This window comes from Gastrolobium bilobum, unplaced genomic scaffold (genome assembly GCF_033153095.1).
Source record: "Gastrolobium bilobum isolate Gb01-03AN ecotype WA unplaced genomic scaffold, APGP_CSIRO_Gbil_v1 utg22184, whole genome shotgun sequence".
Lineage (NCBI taxonomy): Eukaryota > Viridiplantae > Streptophyta > Magnoliopsida > Fabales > Fabaceae > Gastrolobium > Gastrolobium bilobum.
In genome coordinates this window covers 61,052-80,161 of record NW_026899915.1, presented here as the reverse complement: position 1 = coordinate 80,161, position 19,110 = coordinate 61,052, and the positions used below count along the sequence as shown (strand labels likewise).

At 33.5% G+C, this 19,110-nt stretch overlaps 1 protein-coding gene and 1 pseudogene across 1 annotated transcript; both read left to right on the top strand.

The window, feature by feature from the left end:
- Positions 1–386: 386 nt before the first annotated feature.
- Positions 387–3,971, top strand: LOC133294193 (cysteine-rich receptor-like protein kinase 10; annotated as a pseudogene).
- A 9,090-nt stretch (positions 3,972–13,061) lies between these two features.
- LOC133294192 (cysteine-rich receptor-like protein kinase 26) lies at positions 13,062–17,377 on the top strand. Its single transcript, XM_061492837.1, is given in 10 exon segments — positions 13,062–13,104; positions 14,371–14,843; positions 14,845–15,211; positions 15,416–15,541; positions 15,835–15,887; positions 15,889–15,959; positions 16,065–16,279; positions 16,401–16,638; positions 16,746–16,899; positions 17,054–17,377. Coding segments are annotated over 10 exon segments (2,064 nt in total).
- Positions 17,378–19,110: the final 1,733 nt, after the last annotated feature.

The following is a 19,110-nucleotide window of genomic DNA, read 5'->3' as shown; positions in this document are numbered from 1 at the left end:
AGTCTCACCGAAGCTTTTAATATATTAAGTGATGGAATGATTTTATATTTAATACATTCTCTCAAAGAATAGAAGTCTTTTGGGCTCGAAAGTAAACAAAAAGACATTTTCCCTTCATTATTAAAAAGCTCCTTTTTTGTTTTTTTTCCTTCCAGTTTAAAATAACAAACAAGGAAAAATGTTTTGGTTTTTTTCAAAATTTTCCACTTTGTAGACTACCATGGGAGTTTTTTCTAGACTTCCAGTTCTACATGTCATTCATCAACCGAGAATACACAAGAGAATGAGTCAAAAATAGAACAAGCAATGTGGAGAGTTTATCAAGTTAAACACATCCTAGTTCAAGGTTGGAACAAGGCATCATAATCATATTGAGGATCACCGAGATGATTCTCTTCAACATTAACCATGTAGCCCTGTTTCTTCTCCTCTCTCTGTTTGGATCGCTTACCCCATCAAGCGCATCAGCTCCCAATTTCAGCGATATTTACTGCCCGAACAACACCACCTACGAATCCAACATCACATTACGCACCAATCTCAATGTCCTCCTCTCTTCTCTCATCTCCAACTCTACCCAAGGCGCTTTCTCCTACTCCACCACCATGGGATTCGGCACCACCAGCGCCCGTCAACGGTCTCTTCCTCTGCCGCGGCGACGTCTCCTCCGCCACATGTCAGGAGTGTGTCACCACCGGAGCCACAGAGATAACACGGCGCTGCCCCAACCAGATAGAGTCCATAATATGGTACGATGAGTGCATGGTGAGTTACACAAACCGCTACTTCAACCCTTTCAGCATCGTCCCAAGAAAGAACTTGTGGGATCAAAAGAACATCTCAACCTCGAATTTGGAAAGCTTCAATGCATTGTTGCTCAGTTTGTTGAGCAGTTTGGCTGCAGAAGCTGCGAATTCTCAGTCAACGATGAAATTCGCCACCGGAGAAAGGAACTTCACCGACTCGTCGCAGCAGTTAACGGTGTATGGCCTGGCTCAGTGCCCGACGGGCATGACGAATGCCCAGTGTGAGGGGTGTTTGGTAAATGCCTCGAGAACCCTTCTCACATGTTGTGAAGGAAAACAAGGTGCGAGAGCTCTGCTTTTACCAGTTTTACAATACAAGTGGTGCATCAGCATCGCCACCGGTTCCTCCTTCTCCTCCTTTAGGTCATTTAACTCAACCAATGATACCATAATTAAATGATATAAATATAACAAGACTTTCTCTTTAAAGAAGTGAATCCACCCTATAACTACTAAAGATAATTGAAATTAAAAAAAGAAATTAATATTTATGCAGGAAAGAAGAAATCTGGGAAACGAAGAACTGTCACGATTATTGTCATTGTTGTCGTTTTGATCATTCTCTTTTCCTTGGGTGGCTATTTCCTTTTGAGAAGATCAAGGAAGAATTATAAGACTCTTCTAAGAGAAAATTGTAAGTAATTAAAGAAAAAGAAAAAGTCAAATCTACTCTCATTTCTTAAAAGCTTTAAGGGGAGAGACATTTAGCTTGCTTACGTCTCCGATGCCTATATATTTATTCTTGCAGTTGGTGTTGAAAGTGCCACGTTAGAGTCATTACAATTTAATTTGGCAACAATTCAAGCTGCCACAAAGAAATTTTCAAACGAGAACAAAATAGGCAAGGGTGGATTTGGAGAGGTTTACAAGGTAAACAAAACGTAATGAAAATTGTATGTTTGCTTTTTTTTTTTCTCATTCAACTGAATGGTTAGAATTTCAGGGTATTCTTCTGGATGGACGAGAAATAGCTGTAAAGAAACTTTCTCAAAGTTCAGGACAAGGTGCAGTGGAGTTCAAAAATGAGATTTTACTAATTGCCAAACTTCAACACAGAAATCTGGTAACGTTAATAGGATTTTGCTTGGAAGACAAGGAGAAAATGCTCATTTATGAATATGTGCCCAATAAAAGTCTCGATTACTTTCTATTTGGTAATAAAGTTCTTGTCTGTCTTTGTTCATCATTTAAGTTTAAAATTCATGCATTGGTAGAAAAATATTAAATTATATTTCATCTTTGATAACGTATTTGTAGATTCCCACAAGGGCAGATTATTATATTGGTCTGAGAGTTACAAAATTATTGAAGGAATTGCACGAGGAATACTTTATCTACATGACCATTCAAGGTTGAAAGTTATACATCGTGACCTCAAACCTAGCAATGTACTGTTAGATGATAATATGAATCCAAAAATATCAGACTTTGGCATGGCAAGATTGATTGCTTTAGATCAAGATCGAGGAAGTACAAATAGAATTGTTGGGACATAGTGAGTATTTTTTAATCCTATATTGTCTTTTGATCATCTTCCTTTCTCTAGTTACTTAATTTGTTAAGAGATATAGCTTCATATTTGCATTTCATCCTTAATTCTTTTCATTTCATATTAAATTTAAATTTAGAATTACCTAGGTGAAGACTTTGTATGAAAACTCATGGTAAAGATAAAACTAATCCTAACTCTTAACAATTTATACATTTAGTTTCATATTATTTTTTAAACATGTCTTGTCTAAATTCGATTGAAAAGAAGTATTTATGTAAACTAATGCTTGATCTACATTTGATGACTACCTACTTGGTTTACTTTTTATTGATGTCATATAATTTCATCCTTGTATCTTTCTCAATTTGATACATGTCTATATCTAATATTCATATTATTATTATTATTTTGTTATAGTGGTTATATGTCTCCGGAATATGCTATGCATGGACAGTTTTCAGAAAAAATCAGATGTCTTTAGTTATGGGTGTTCATCAACCGATCCAAACCGATTCAAACCGCGAAAACCGAACCGAAAAACCGATAACCGAATAAACCGAAAACCGAAAAATCGAAAACAAAAAAAAAACCGCAAATTTTAATTGGATTGGATCGGTTTCCGGATGGGTTGATGAAAATCGATCCAATCCAAACCGATCCAATATATTAATTATCCTCTATCTACTTGTCCTTTCTCCAATCACAACCCAAAAATTTCTAAACTCAAGACCCATTAACTCATCAACTAAACCTAAGAAAAAATTTAGTCACGTCTCATCAACTATAGTATTGTTTAATGATATTTTTGTATTTCAAAAAAAAAAAATTTACAAAGCCAATATATACAAAAGATGTTATTTGCACAGTAATTATGAAACTAATTTTAGGATATTCAAAACATCGAAAACCGATCCAATCTAAACCGAAAAAAATTGGATTGGATTGGATCGGATCGGATCGGATTTGAAAAAAAATCTAAACCGAATGGATGTTGACATGATTAAACCGAAGGGATTGGATCGGATGAGTTTTGCTTCCAAAACCGATCCAATCCAGACCGCGAACACCCCTATCTTCAGTTTTGGAGATGATAAGTTCAAAAAGGAATGCTCGTTCTCTTTTATCACATAATGTTGATGATCTCTTGAGTGAAGTGAGTATTCTTTTTAAATATTATGTTTCCTTTTGTTGATACAAAAGAAGCATAACGAGGGCGATAATTCAAATATCTAATTCAACAAATTGTTGCAGGCTTGGAGACAATGGAGGGATCAAACACCCTTAAAAATATTAGACCAAGATATAAAAGAATCTTGCAATCATGATGAAGTGATTAAGTGCATCCAAATTGGTTTATTATGTGTACAAGAAAAACCTGATGATAGACCTACGATTTCAAAAGTAGTTTCGTATTTCAGTAGCCCTTCAGCTGAGTTACCATTCCCAGAAGAACCCACAAATTCTATGCATAACGAAATATTAAGGAAGATGGGAGTTGGGGAGTCCAATTCAGGTTCTACATTAACGGTCAAGGAAACGTATTCAATTCCTCGGTAGTACAAGGTTCTACATTTTCGTTCAATTCTTATAAATCATGCAACATTTTCATTTTTAATCTTCATGTCTTAACAGAGCGAGAAAGGTTTTTAAACGTTGATCTTAAAGCTTTGTGATTTTTCCTTATCTTACAGAATACAAAGAATATGGGATTAGAGATTGTGGGTAATACTGTAACTAATCAACATGAAGTTGTGAAAGTAATCGGCAATGGGCTTGAAAGATTCGGCATTTGGACGTTGGAACATTGCAGGATTTGAACTTTCAGGTCAGAGCTTGAATTGAAACCACCATGATTCAAGAGATATATCAGCAACAACTCAGCAGCTTAAAGGAAATGGCATCAGTATAATTAGTGCTGCAGTGTTGTCTTTATGTTCTCTTAATATTTTCTCACCCTGTGTTAGTTTCCTTGTGATGATCCTGGTTGCAACAACTAAGGATTATATAGTGGAGTAGTGGTGTAATGAAATGGGCACGAAGAAAATTGCCTGAATTATCTCTCTATTTCCTATCCTTCCCTTCTCTTTCTTCTCCTTTCCGTTTATTATTTCGCAAATTACCCGCTACAATATCATTGTAATGAAAATTAATATTTGTGTCACGAAAACTCTTTTATTTGATATTCCTTGGAATTTAGACTATGTACAGAAAAAGAAAGTGATCAAGCATAAGAATAAAATTCTAAAGGGTTAATTAAAAACTTAAGAAAAAGTGGGGGAAATGGATACAATTCGGGACAAGAAGTTGGACTGTCCAACCAATCGGTTTCCCTTAAATTTTCTCAGTTACCAAATAGAAACTTCTCGTTCTCATTCAAATCACAGAGAAAACAACGCAGGATCATCACCATTTTTTTTAAAAAAAAAAAGGAAAAATGTAACCATCGAGCGCTTCGCCAGATCTAACTCTCCGATTCAAACACCTCAATTCTTTCAATTATCACACAGCAACACAAACAGAGAGAGAGAGAGAGGATAACCTGAAAGATGCGAAAATTCTGGGAAGTGCGAACGCTTCTTCTTCCTTCTTCCAAGAACAACAGCTGAATCATTAACGGGGATAGCTTACTGGCAACACTTGTAATAGTTGAAGTTTGTGGTGGAAATTAGGGTCAGTAAAAAAAATTAAAAAATAAAGAAATTGAAAAAAGAAAAAAAAAAAAAAACACTCTAAAACCGATCATATATATATAGAAATTGAAAAAAGAAAAAAAAAACAACACTCTAAAACCGATCATATATATATATATACATATATACGAGGTAGCCTGCGTTGCACGGACACATTTTTTTTTTTTAATGCGTGTTGGATATCGACACGTATCCGACACACGGTCAACATTTTAGAACACGCGGTCAATGCTCCGAAACGCGGTCAACGTTTTGACACGCATCCGACATTTTTTTTAGAACTAAATTTTGTTTTATTAACTAAAAAAGAAAAAAAAATTATAAATCATTTTTTTTCTGTTACGAAATTTAACATGAAAAATTAACAAGGTACGAAAAATTATTTTTGTTTATATTTATGTTATAAAATTTAAATATTTGATTGGTTATAGGACTTATTATGGGTTGTTATATGTATTAAATATAAATTATATTATATATATTAAAAATATTATTTAATATCAAAACGTGTCCCAACGTGTCGGAATATGACATTTTTTAGAATTAACGTGTCGTGTCCCGTGTCTCGTGTCAGTGTCGGTGCATCATATGAGGTAGGATCATTTGACACCAGTGTCAAATTGGTGTCCAATTCCAAAGATCTTTTATACTATGTCCAATCCCAAAGTTAGTTCTATACATATGACCAGCAACGAGAAAAATCAATGCAATAGCTAAATGATGATGGGCAATATCGGTCAGCCATAAACTTTGTGTTTGCGGATGGAATCCCCCAAGAAGTGTTAGAATGGCAATTCCTGCTCCTTGGGAGGTACCAATAAATGACTACTAGAATCGGGGTTTTGAGCATAAAGATTCCATTGACCTATAAAAAGTAGGCCTAATCCTTGGGGGTGTGGCAATACACTTAAGAAATTATTCCAACGAACGTATTCCCCTATGGATCCCGGAATAATGACATGGACTAAATGTCCTGTCCAAGCCAAGGAAGTGACTCCGAATAGTCTTGACAAATGATGATTAAGGCGAGATTTCGCATTTCTAAACTAGGAAAAACTCGGTTTCCATTTCATTTGTAGATGTAAGCAACTCGCTATTAAAGATATGGCAGAAAGAAATAATAGAAACAGAGCCCCAGTATACAGATCTCCATTAGTACGAAAACCGATTGTATACCACAATTGATAAACACTGGATTAGGCGATATTCACTGGGCCAAGAGCACCCCCTAGAATAAAAGCTTTTACAGCTGGTTGACCAAAATGAGGATCCCAAATTGCATGTGCAATAGGTCTTACATGTAAAGGACCCTGTACCTATGCCTCAAAATTTCCTTGCCAAGCTACATGAAATAGATTCCCAGAAGTCCACAGAAAAATTATTGCTAATTGTCTAAAATGAGAAGCAAAAATATTCTGATAAAGACGTTCTTTAGTAATATCATTATGACTCTCGAAGTCATGTGCGGTAGCAATACCAAACCAAATACGACGAGTAGTGGGGTCCTGTGCTAAACCTTGGAAATCTTAATGTCATAATGCTTTTCAAATCCTCCTAGCCATTATCGTACTGCAATAATTCTTGCTAAGAAGAATGCCCATGTTGTGGCAATTCCACCCAGAAGGTAATGGGTTACTCCTACAACATGTCCTTGTATAATGCTCAAGGCTCGAGGTTGAGTAGCACGAGCAACTTTTAATTTATTATGAGTTTAAACGATGGATTCAATAAGTTCTTGCCAATAACCACGCCCGCTGAATAAAAACATTAAACTAAAAGCCCATACAAAATGAGCACCCAAGAAAAAAAGACCATATGTAGATAATGAAGAACCATAAGACTGAATTCCTTGGGATGCTTGCGCCCATAAGAAATTGTGGAGCCACCTATTAATGGAATATTACTACCGAAATATGAGCTACTACCCCTTGATCTCTTATACTACCCCAAACATCTGACTGTATTTTCCAACTGAAATGAAATATTACTACCGAAATTGCATTGTACATCCAGAATAGCCTTAGGAAGACATGATCCCAAGCGGAGACTTGGCATGTCCCCCCTCTTCCGGGTCCATCACAAGGGAAACGAAAACCAAGATTTTCTTTATCCGGTATCAATCGCGAGCTACGAGAAAATAGAACACCCTTTAGTAGTATCAATACCGTCACATGAATTGTAAATGCATGAATACGAAGGACCAAAAAATTCGCAATTCCTAATGGAATAGGTAACAAAGAACCTTTGCCGCCTACTGCCACTAAATCACCCCCCCAAGTCAAACTGGTGCTTGTTGTTACATCAGGGGTCGTTGTGCCTGGCGCTAAGGTGTGTGTATTTTGTATCCATTGAGCAAAGATAGGTTGTAATTGTATAGCGGTATATAAAAACATATCTTGAGGGCGCCCCAAAACGCTCATGGTATATAGAAATTGAAAAAAGAAAAAAACAACACTTTTGAAACTTAAAAAAAACAGAAATTGACAGAAATTAACTGTTAGGATTTGGTTTTTAATTTTAAAATTTGACACCGGTATCAAAGAATCTTGGCCATATATATATATATATATATATATATATGGAAATATATTTCTACAGCTACTTTAGATAAGGTTATCTACAGCTATCCCAAAATTACATCGTTTTGATTAATGAAGAGTGTTTCTGTAATTTTGGGTGAATTAGTGAAGGATGTTTCGGTAAAATGCATATGATAAAAAAATAAAAAAATACGGAAACACCCTTCATTAATTCACCTAAAATTCTTTACCAAAAAAAAAAATCACCTAAAATTACAGAAACATCATTCATTAATCAAAACGACGTAATTTTTGGGGTAGCTGTATATAACCTTATCTAAAGTAACTGTAGAAATGTTTACCCATATATATATATGAGGAGGGTTACGTTTATAACTTTTTTTGTTTACAACTCTTACAACCTCAACTATGTTCTCCTAGGAGAACACTCTCCAGTAATGTTCTCCTGGGAGAACATAGTTAAAGTTGTAAACCAAAAAAGTTGTAAACGTATCCTGCCCATATATATATATATATATATATATATATATATATATATATATATATATATATATATATATATATATATATATATATATATAGTACATTGTCAGGAGGTATCCCCATTCAACCTTCTCTGGGCACCATGCCTTCGGGGTACGGCCCGTTAGGGCTAGCCCCTCATTGTAACAGTGGGTGCACTAAGCTTCGCAACCGGAGAAAGGACGAGACTAATCTCCAACCGAAGATTTTTTGGCTTATCCTCTGGCCCCCAAAGATTTTCCAAGAAACTGCTTGAGGCAGGGTTTGATCCCTGCACCAATCAATCCCTTGGGAGCTCAGCTGCCAACTGAGCTACCCTTGGGGGTTATATATATATATTTATATATATATATGAGGAATGTTATACTTACAACCCTTTTTTTACAACCTCTTACAACTATATCTTAACACCTTTGATTTTCGCCAATCAACGGTTATCATTTATTGAGAATTAATAATTAATTAATGAGTTTAATTTGCGAAAATCATAACCGTTGATTGACGGAAATCAACGGTGTTAAGATATGGTTGTAAGAGGTTGTAAAAAAAAAGGTTGTAAGCATAACCTTCCTCTCTCTCTATATATATAAATAAGATATATTTTTCTTATGTTGTAGGAAAAATATTATCTCATGTTGTAGAAATAAAAGTATAAGTGGGACCCACATGTAAGAGGAGAGAGACAAAGGAGTGGTGGGACTCAACCCCTTTTTTGTGTGTGTAGGAAAGTTGTTTATCTCATGTAAAATGAGATAAACATAACCATATATATATATATATATATATATATATATATAAGATAAAATTCTTTAATATCGGTGTCAAACTTTAAAATTTGACACCAAATATTAATCGTTAATTTTTACTAATTAATGGTTATCATTTATTGAGAATTAATAATTAATTAATGTGTTTGATTGGCAAAAATAATAATCGTTGATTGACGAAAATCAATGGTTAGGATTTAGTATCAAATTTCAAAATTTGACATTGATATCAAAGAATCCTATGTCATATCTCCTATATGGAAGGTTATACTTATCATTATTTTAGACGACTTATTGCTCTTACTACCTGATTAATTACCATTCGATTGATTTGAAATCAACGAACTTTAAAATTGATTAAATGGTAACCATTCAAGTAGTAAGAATAGTAAACCTAGGGCATGTTTGGTGCATAATATAGAATAAGGCCTGATTGTATAAGTCTTGATTAAATTTTAATACTATCCAGTGTTTGATATGGTATTGTATAAGATAATATCCTCGAGTATTTTAAAAATTAATATATTAAAAAAATTATTTTAATATATTAATATTGAAACGATATATTAGTTCTTGAGAATTGTATTTGTAAGCAATATTAATACATCAATCACTTATCAGACCTAATCCACCCCCTTAGGCCTGATTAAGCTATACATCATTTTGATATATTAAGGGGTTCTGTTGTATAAGCTTATACTATAGAATGGTCACATCAAATAACTGAAAATGTCGTAACGTATAATATAAGCTTATACTATCAAGTCTTATATATCACACCAAACAGGTCCCTAAAATAATAATAAATATAACAGCCCCAACATACATAATATGTTTTTTATTTTTTAAAAAAAATAGAACACATTGCAATGGGTTGACCTGAAAATTACATTACAAATATTAATTTACATTACAATGATATAACACTCTTTATATGAAATGCAATGTTAAAAGAATAATATAATAAAACTAAAATAGGTTAACCTTTTAGTTGAATTTAGACTAAATATATTTTGGCTCCTCAATAAAAATTATGAAGTCCAATTTAATCTCTTAAAAAATATTTGACTTGTGTTCCTTCTGAAATTTAAAATAGACACATGTTAATTTTTTTGAAAAATTAATATGAGTTTTTTTTTGAATTTTAAAGAGATGACATATGATTTTTTTTTGAATTTTATTGAGGACCTTTACTCTTCAATTGATTCTTTACATACTTTCACCCACTTCAATACTCACATGACATCTTCCAACAAAATATCACAAACTCCTATGTTAAGGTCAAACAACAAAAGCTCTACAAATGAAATAAAGAGATACATCCACATTGGGGTTACTTTGGGTTCAAGAAAATGTGGATATGGATTCTACTCTACTTATACTTAACAGCAACTATTTTTCTCGCAGTGGCATCACAATCAGCATTTTTTTTTCTCAATAGTACAAATTTAACAGACATAAAATCAAGGGAGCAGTTTATCAAAAATAAAAATAAAAATCAAGGGAGCAATATCAGTGGCATCTAGTTCCAGCGAACGACAAGGTAACCCTGTCGGCCAGTTCTCAAAAAATGGGGATTTTTTAAAGTGATCGGGGCCTATTTTCTTAGGATGGTCACTTTTCTTTTCTTTTTGAAAAATGTGCTTCATTTTGTCCTTCACTTCTTTAAAATTTTCCTCCCACTTCCTTGTTCTTTGTTACTTTTGGTATGGGATAATGTATACCCTGTCCACTAAAACAAAGCTCCAGAAAATGAGGACTTAATTACGGAACTAGATCCACGTACCCAAGATTCTAATCATACGGGTGACGACATTCTTAAGCATAAAATGGTTCAAATTTTTTCAGCAAGAAATTACCAGTAGAGATGACCTAATCTTATTGTTTACGTCAAAGGAATTAGTTTCAGTTTAAAAATGTGGGAACCTGGGGAAAAAAATAGAAAAATAAAGATTGCATTTGCAGTTTATCAAGAAGAATAAAATGCACATTGACGGAGTATTCTTGGACCCGATCACTTAAACAAGATAATATTCAAATTTGATTTCTAAATATTAATTCAAGTTTTTTGTTGTGTATTGAGCAATGAATTAGTTTCTTTCGCTATTTTCTAGAAACTACCCTTGTGAATATAGATTCATTAATAACTTAACTTTTTACCATTAACATATTTTTTTAAAAATAGATGAGGGGTAAAAGCAGTGGTGGAGCCACGCCTAGCTAAATTTTAATAAATTATATTTATTATATATAATTATATAATCAATTATAATTTGGCTTGAGTTAAAATTATAATTTTGCCCGAATTATATTTTGTAATTTGGCCTTATCTAAAGTTTAAAATATTTTTGATGAAAGATTTAGATAAGTTGTATTAATTTATGTGTTCAATTTTCACTTGTATAAAAAAATAAATATATTTTTAGTAAAATTAAAAAATATTTAAAAAAATTATAACACTTCTTGGTTTTTCATGCTTAGGTGCTCTGTATTTAATATAATTTAAATATATTATGATATGAATAAACTAAAATTAAAAAATATATATATATATACATATAATTTTTTGACCGATCTCAAATTAGAACCGGCTAAGACCCAAGAAACTACTTCTCTAGTTAGAGAAACACCAGCTAAATTTCCTTAACAAACTTTGCCTTAACCATTGGGAGGAGCTCATTTACTATCATTTTGATTAACATTAAACATTTTTATTTATCCATCTTTGTATATCATATTAGAATACATTTTGTTGATAATAACAATCTCTCAACGACCTCCTTTAAAATAGTGACATATATTATTCTTAATTTCTTTTATTTTAAATTTAAAAGTCAAATTATTTTGAATTAGTTAAACAAATTTATAATACAGTATTTTTCATTCAAGTTAAATTAATTATTTTTTATAATTTAAAATGTTTTTCCTCAAATATGTATTTTAATTTATATTTTAAAATTCAAATTTAAAATATACAAATACGTGCTTATATTTGTCTACCAAACTTGCGAATAATAATTTTTTTTTATTCTTTTGACGTTGTTTATATATAATAATTCTTAGATGAATACCAATATTATGCCGTGTTTTTTAAATTGAATAAATAAAATCTTTGATTACATTCCCCATGCTAATATAAAATAAAGTACAAATCTTACCAAAAAAAAAAAAAAAACTTTGCGCGTTCGACAATGATAAAAGCCTTTAAAATTGACAATGAAAAAATCAATGGAGGGATTTCCGCGTTTGTCTCAATCAACCAGAGTACCAGACAACCACCGTCTTTTAATTTTGAAAAGTTGATGAGCATTGTGACAAGGGGTGTTAACAGGTTTAGTGTAACTTTATGTTTAAATATTTCACTTTGACCTAATTTGTTTTTGTTATCAATATAATTATTGAACTATGATTTAGTTTATTTATAAAAATGAAAATCTGGTTTAATCTATTAAAAAAAAAAAAGAAACAAAAATTTATCCAAACATACTATACGAAACAATATTAATAATTTTACAAAGATTTATAAATTTAATGTATATCCAAGCAATATAATATAGAATAAAATTTTCAAAAAATCTGTTTAACTAATAAAATGGGATGAAATGATTTGAGTAGAGAGAAGATTATTATGAGTAGTATAAAAAATATACAATAAAAATAAAAATTAGTATATGTCAGACTTTTAAATTAGAGTCTGAAGTTTTTTTTATTAAATAAAATTTTATACAAACTCAAGTCTGATTCTAACAATTAATTTTAGACATATAAAGTCAAACTAGCTAAAAGTCGTTGTTCATTTAGCACCCTGATCATGGAGAATTGGAGATGGATTGCTACTGGAAAAGCGAACAAACAAGGGTTTGGTGTTTGTCATTTTAAATGATATAAGTTATATCATTTTAAGAGAGATATAAACACAGAAAAATGGAAATCATGGGAGAGAGAAAGTGGATGATTTTTTTAATTTAAAATTCAAATAAATTTTTTTTTCTGTGTCTATCTCTCTCTTAAAACGACATAACTTTATATTATTTAGAATGACAAACAATTTTCCCAACAAATAAAGTATAAAACTTAGAATATAAAACTCTTTGTAAGACGGTAAAGATATATGAATTAGTCAATGAATTAGTCAACTGGAGTTATTTACAGTGTCCTTGTTAAGTGCGATTAATGGAAACCAAAACACCGCAACATTTCACCGTTCTAGAAGTTGAGACGTTAAAACAAACAATAGCACCAAAATGGGCAGAGTCATAAGGGCACAATTGGGTGAGTTTTTTTTTTTTTTCAAAAGTTATTTTTTTTAAGAAAAACAAACACTTCTCAAAAAGACTCTATTTGGATGTCTGCTTTTAAAAAAAGTAGAAGTCATAAAAAAGTTAAAAACTTACTTTTTTCTGAAGCTAAAAATTTTAGCTTTTAAAAAAAGCAGAAGTCAAAAGTCAAATATTTTTTTCAAAAAACCAATATTTTTTTAAAATTCTAAATAACAGTAACTTTTATAGAAAGTACTTTTAAAATAAAGAAACGATAAAAAGAATTTTCTTAAAAAGTCAATCCAAACAATCTCAATGAGCCAAGCACAAAAATATTAGTGTACTGCGTTCCCTTGAGAGGAGAAAGAAAAAAAAAAACAACCCATAGGATAGCAGTGCATACGAAATGATATTGGTATTATTTGTTTTGGTTTGATATTTTTTATATAAGAGATAATTTTATCTCTTATACATATATAAAAATATGTGGAACATATATTTTTGTTTTCTTTTTTTTTTATATGACTCTACACACTTTTATGTAAGAGATAAAATTATTTCTTCGAATATGGGAAACAATAATTTTTTTTCCTTCAAACAAATTAGAAAAAAAAAAAATGTTGGGATCTGGTAAGCTTCTTGAATGTGCATAGGTGGTCCATGGCAAATACAGTGATATATTTGAGGGGGAAAAAAAGAAAAGATCTTTGTGGCTTACAAGGCTTGCCAGATTGCATTGGGGTTTGAATCAGACACATACTTCTTCAAGCAAATAAATATAATTTAGATTTAAAAAAAATAAAAACAAGGGAAAAAGCTCAAAGAGCGTTCAAGGATAGTTTGGAGCTGCTTTGACTTTGCAGAATAAACAATTTACTTTGAAAGTTAATATAATTCTTAGAAGAAAAATACACAAGCAAATCTGTAACTGTGTCAGAAGCGCTCTTCCTAAAGTATAATTTTAATCATAAGTTTTGTCTTGGTCTGAATAAACACTTTACACTCTATTGACTTTGTGCTTATCCAGAGTTGGGAGTGGATCCCCCTCTCGTGTCAAGAAGAAGTGGTCATGTGGTCATATTATTTGATCACAACAATTCATTTAAAAATTATATATTTTCTCTCTCTTCATTCATCATCAATGAATGATTGTGATCAACCATATAACCACTTTTTCACGTGAGAGAGGATCCTGTCTCCCCACAGTTTGATCGTTTCAAAGACGGTGTCTACGAGAAGTAGCTCATCTCTTAATCTTCATAATGTTACAAACATAGAACCTAGCTTGTCCTAGGGAACATTCTCAATGTCTATGGCGCCTTCAAGAGTGATTTCTCTTCTTTGTCTCCTTGTTATACTCATATCATATCTCATACCACCGCCCAGCCAAACTTCCTTTTCCATTTTTGCACGAATGATAAAGGCAACTACACTGAAAATAGTACCTACCAGACCAACCTCAATGCTCTTTTGTCCAGTTTATCTTCCAACACACAAATTGATTATGGCTTCTACGATTCCTCTGAGGGTCAAGACTCTGACAAAGTAAATGCAATTGGGATGTGTAGAGGAGATATTAAGCCAGATGCATGCCGCAGTTGCCTCAATGATTCAAGAGTCCTTCTCACGCAGCTTTGTCCAAACCAGAAAGAGGCCATTGGTTGGTATGACAATTGCATGCTGCGCTTCTCAAACCGTTCAATATTTGGTATTATGGAACCTGATCCTGCGTACTCTCTGTGGGTCCAAAATAATGCAACTGATATTGGATCAGTTTAATCAAGTGCTTATGGACTTGGTGGACAGCCTGAGAAGCAAAGCTGCATCCGGTGATTCCCTTAAAAAGTATGCTGCAGGAAGCGCAATAGGTCAAAGCTTTCAAACTATATTTTTTCTTCTACAATGCACACCTGATTTATCAGAGCAACAGTGCAATGATTGCTTGGTTAGAACTATCTCAGAAATCTCAACTTGTTGTGCTGGCAAGACTGCTGGCAGAATTGGAAGACCAAGCTGCAATCTTAGATTTGATACATCTCCCTTCTATGACTCTACAGCCGATGCCTCTCCACCACAAGTGCCTCCTTCTCCTTCTCCTCCCCCTCCTTCAGTCAACAATACCACTTCCACAGGAGGTACCTGTTTTTATTCTTACTAGTACTCTACTTGAATTTGTCCCTTCATCAAACCACATCTATACTCAAAAATATTCTCTCTGTGTTTGTCTGTTTTTTTAAAGTTCAACTGTCAGAAGGGTCTTTTGGGTTTCAAATTTTCAATATATCTTTGACATTGAATATCATAGTCAGTGTTCAACATGGAATTCTGTATTTTTGCAGGAAAGAGCAGCACAACACGAACTGTCATTGCGGTAGTTGTGCCAATTGTAGCTGTCGTTACACTCCTCATCTCTCTGTGCATCTTCTTAAGAGCAAGAAAGAAAAGGAAAAATATTGGCATGGACAGTAAGACAAAATATTGTTTTCTTGTGATTTGTTATTAACAATAAGACAAAAGTTTACACAACTTTCAGTATTAACATGATAAAATTTTCCTCGATATAAATACAACTCATTAATCAAAACAAAAAAATAAAAAATATGAAGAGATTTCGGTACATCTAAAAAAATGTGTTGAATAACTGAGACAGAGAAGGGAAAAGTTATCGTTAGCCATCATGATTTTACTGATTTGCTGCTGTTAATCTTAAATCACCTTTCAAGAACTAAAATTTATTAAACTCCTTTCCCATTTGTAGCTGAAGTTGACAATGAGATTGAACCTACTGAGACATTGCAATTCAACTTTAACAACCATAAGAATAGCTACAAATAACTTTTCTGAGACAAATATGCTAGGGCGAGGAGGATTTGGACCTGTTTACAAGCTAAGAATATGCAGTTACATATTAGAAAAATATTAATTTTCAGATTGTGCCATCCACTTACTGTTGGCCCCAAGCTACATGTAGCTAACTCTGACATATTTTCAGGGTAAGGTTTCCAATGGACAAGAAGTTGCTGTTAAAAGGTTGTCAATGAATTCAGGCCAAGGAGATACAGAATTTAAGAATGAAGTGCAGTTAGTGGCCAAGCTTCAACACCGAAATTTAGTCAGGTTACTTGGTTTCAGTTTGGAAAGAAATGAAAGGCTACTGATCTATGAGTTTGTTCCCAATAAAAGCCTTGATTACTTCAGATTTGGTAAGTTTGAACTTTTCTTGATTGGATTGTACCTTTACTGATATTTCAGTTCAGCTGAATGGTATGTGCATAATTATAGTACACATGGTTTAAAAGATTACAACATGGCTTGGTTTTGCAGATCCAATTAAGCGTGCACATTTAGATTGGGAAAGGCAGTATAAAATCATAGGAGGCATTGCCAGAGGCCTTCTTTACCTTCATGAGGATTCGAGACTGCGAATTATTCATCGTGATCTCAAAGCAAGCAACATTCTCTTAGATGAAGAGATGAACCCCAAGATATCAGATTTTGGCATGGCAAGATTGTCTGTTGTGGATCAAACTCAAGGAAATACAAGTAGAATTGTTGGAACTTAGTAACTACAACGATGTGCAAGGGTTAAATAATTGTTTTATTCAGTTCTTTCTAACCAAAATGGAGGAAAACTTTGTGCTAATTGAGCTTGACCATATTGACATGTAGTGGATATATGGCACCTGAGTATGTAAGGCAAGGACAATTCTCTGTGGTGAAGTAAGATGTCTTCAGTTTTGGCGTACTGGTTCTAGAGATAGTAAGTGGCCAGAAATATAGTGGCTTCCGTAATGGAGAAGATGTAGAGGATCTAATAAGCTTTGTAAGTCTGTTCCTTCTTTTCCAAGTTTTCATTGTTAGTTTTCTTTGTCTTTTGAAGTAAAAGATTATAAATTATGCATAACTAGTTCAGATGAAATTTCAGAAGATAAAAGTATTTGAACTAACCTTTTTTGTAATTGTGCAAATCCTTGCAGGCCTGGAAAAAATGGAGGGAGGGAACAGCATTAAGTTTCGTAGATTCCAATATAAATAAAGGTTCAAAAAATGAAATTATGAGATGCATCCACATTGGTTTACTGTGTGTTCAGGAAAATTTAGCTGACAGACCAACCATGGCTTCTATTGTACTCATGCTTAATAGCTACTCTCTCACTCTCCCAGTACCTTCAGAGCCAGCATTTTTTATGCACAGCAGAGGTTTGTCAGATATTCAGTCATGGGAGTATAACGCAGGGGCAACAGAGTCAAGCAAATCTGTTAAAGCTTACTCAAGTGAGTGTTGGGAGGACGATATTTGAGAAAAGGAAAGGTTTAGAAAGATTTGGAGGAAGAAAACACTTTTATTACTACACAACTCTTTTTCCTTTTTGGCTTGATGGCTTGATTACAAAATGATGGAGGACACACCTATTTATACTAGTGGCACCTCCTTAACCAATGGCTAGGATTATGCCAACACTATTCTCATCTAATGGCTACAAATCATTCTCTAGAATTCTCCACAATTTTCTTAGCCTAGATATTTCCATGGAGTAATCTAGAGTGGATTACTCTAGAATTTGGGCTAAACTACTCCTAAAGATTATTCTAGAAGTTGGGCCAAATGTATTCTAAGCCCAATGGACCAAAAAAATTAAATCAAGTTTATTTATTCAACACCCCCTCTTAAACTTGATTTTGTAAACCAATTATATTTTGTGGAACACATTTGTCCGGTGGATTTGGGATTGGTGGAAGATAAACAATCTTTATCGATTTTTGTGGCGTCTCCGGTACATACACGATCTCTGTTAAATTTGACCAAGTAAACCTTGGTTTTTCCCTTTGCTCATTCTCCAAAATATCTTCTTTCTTTTGCTTTTCTCGCACATCAACGAGAGTTTGTTTTTCTTTTGGAATTATTTCTCCTTTGTTTGTCTTCTTTGTTGGTACTCCCTCTGACTTGTTGCTACTGCTCCTTGGCTTCACTTTCTGTTTGATTTCTTTGTTGATGTTGCTTCTTCCTGGTGATGGTGTAGATGTAAGAGCTGTTGGAGTAGCACTTGGTGGAGGAGTTTGATCATTTCCATCTTGAACTATCTGCCCTTCTAAGTCATGAACATTTCTAAAGAATATGCCTTCAAAGTTCATTTCTTCAGTTGCTATATGCTTTTTCTTGGTTGTCATTGTTTCATCCAATATAAAATTTCTTTGGGGTTCTATCTTTGATTCTGGCAGTGGTAGTACTGCTTCATTCTCCTCTTCTTCCTTATCATCATCATCGACGTCGTCAGGATCACCACTACGCTCGTTGTCACCTTCTCCTCCTTTTTTTTCTTCATGTTCTTTCATCAAATCGGATTTATTTATCCATTCAACAACTTCTGTATCTTCTTCCATATCATCAACATTATCAGCTTCAGCTTCAGTTTCTTCTTGATGCTCTTCTTCTTCCATAGTCTCTGATTTCTCTGACTCCAATTCATTTTGGATATCGAATTCTGATTCTGGATTGCTTGCTCCCGAGTCTAGATACCATGTATTCTCTTGTTCTCCGGCAATGTCGTTGCGTACCATCAACAAAGTGCCATCTTCTTGACTTTTCTCTTCCACATAGTTTGTCTTCTCCTCAATCCTCTTTGTAGGGGCTCTACATTCAGAAGCATAATGGTCGAACCTTTGACAGTTGTAGCACTTGATTTGTGATTTGTCATGCCTTGATTGGAAGCCACCTCTTCCACGACTTCTTGTTGAGCTTTCTCCTCGATCTTTATGGGCATAGTTGTTGTTGAAGCCTATACTTCCACGTCCACGACCTCTTCCTCGACCACGATATCCTCCTCGTCCTCTTGTGTTGCCAAAGTCTTCTTCCTTTCCTTTGAAGTTGAGTTTTGTCTTGAGTAATTGTTCACCAACCCCTTGCTTTTTCTTTTGCTTCTCCTCATATGCTTGTAAGGAGCCCAAGAGTTGCTCTATTGTCATAGCTTCCAAATCTTTTGTTTCTTCTATGACAGTGACAATATGATCGAATTTCGAGTCTAAAGATCGCAAA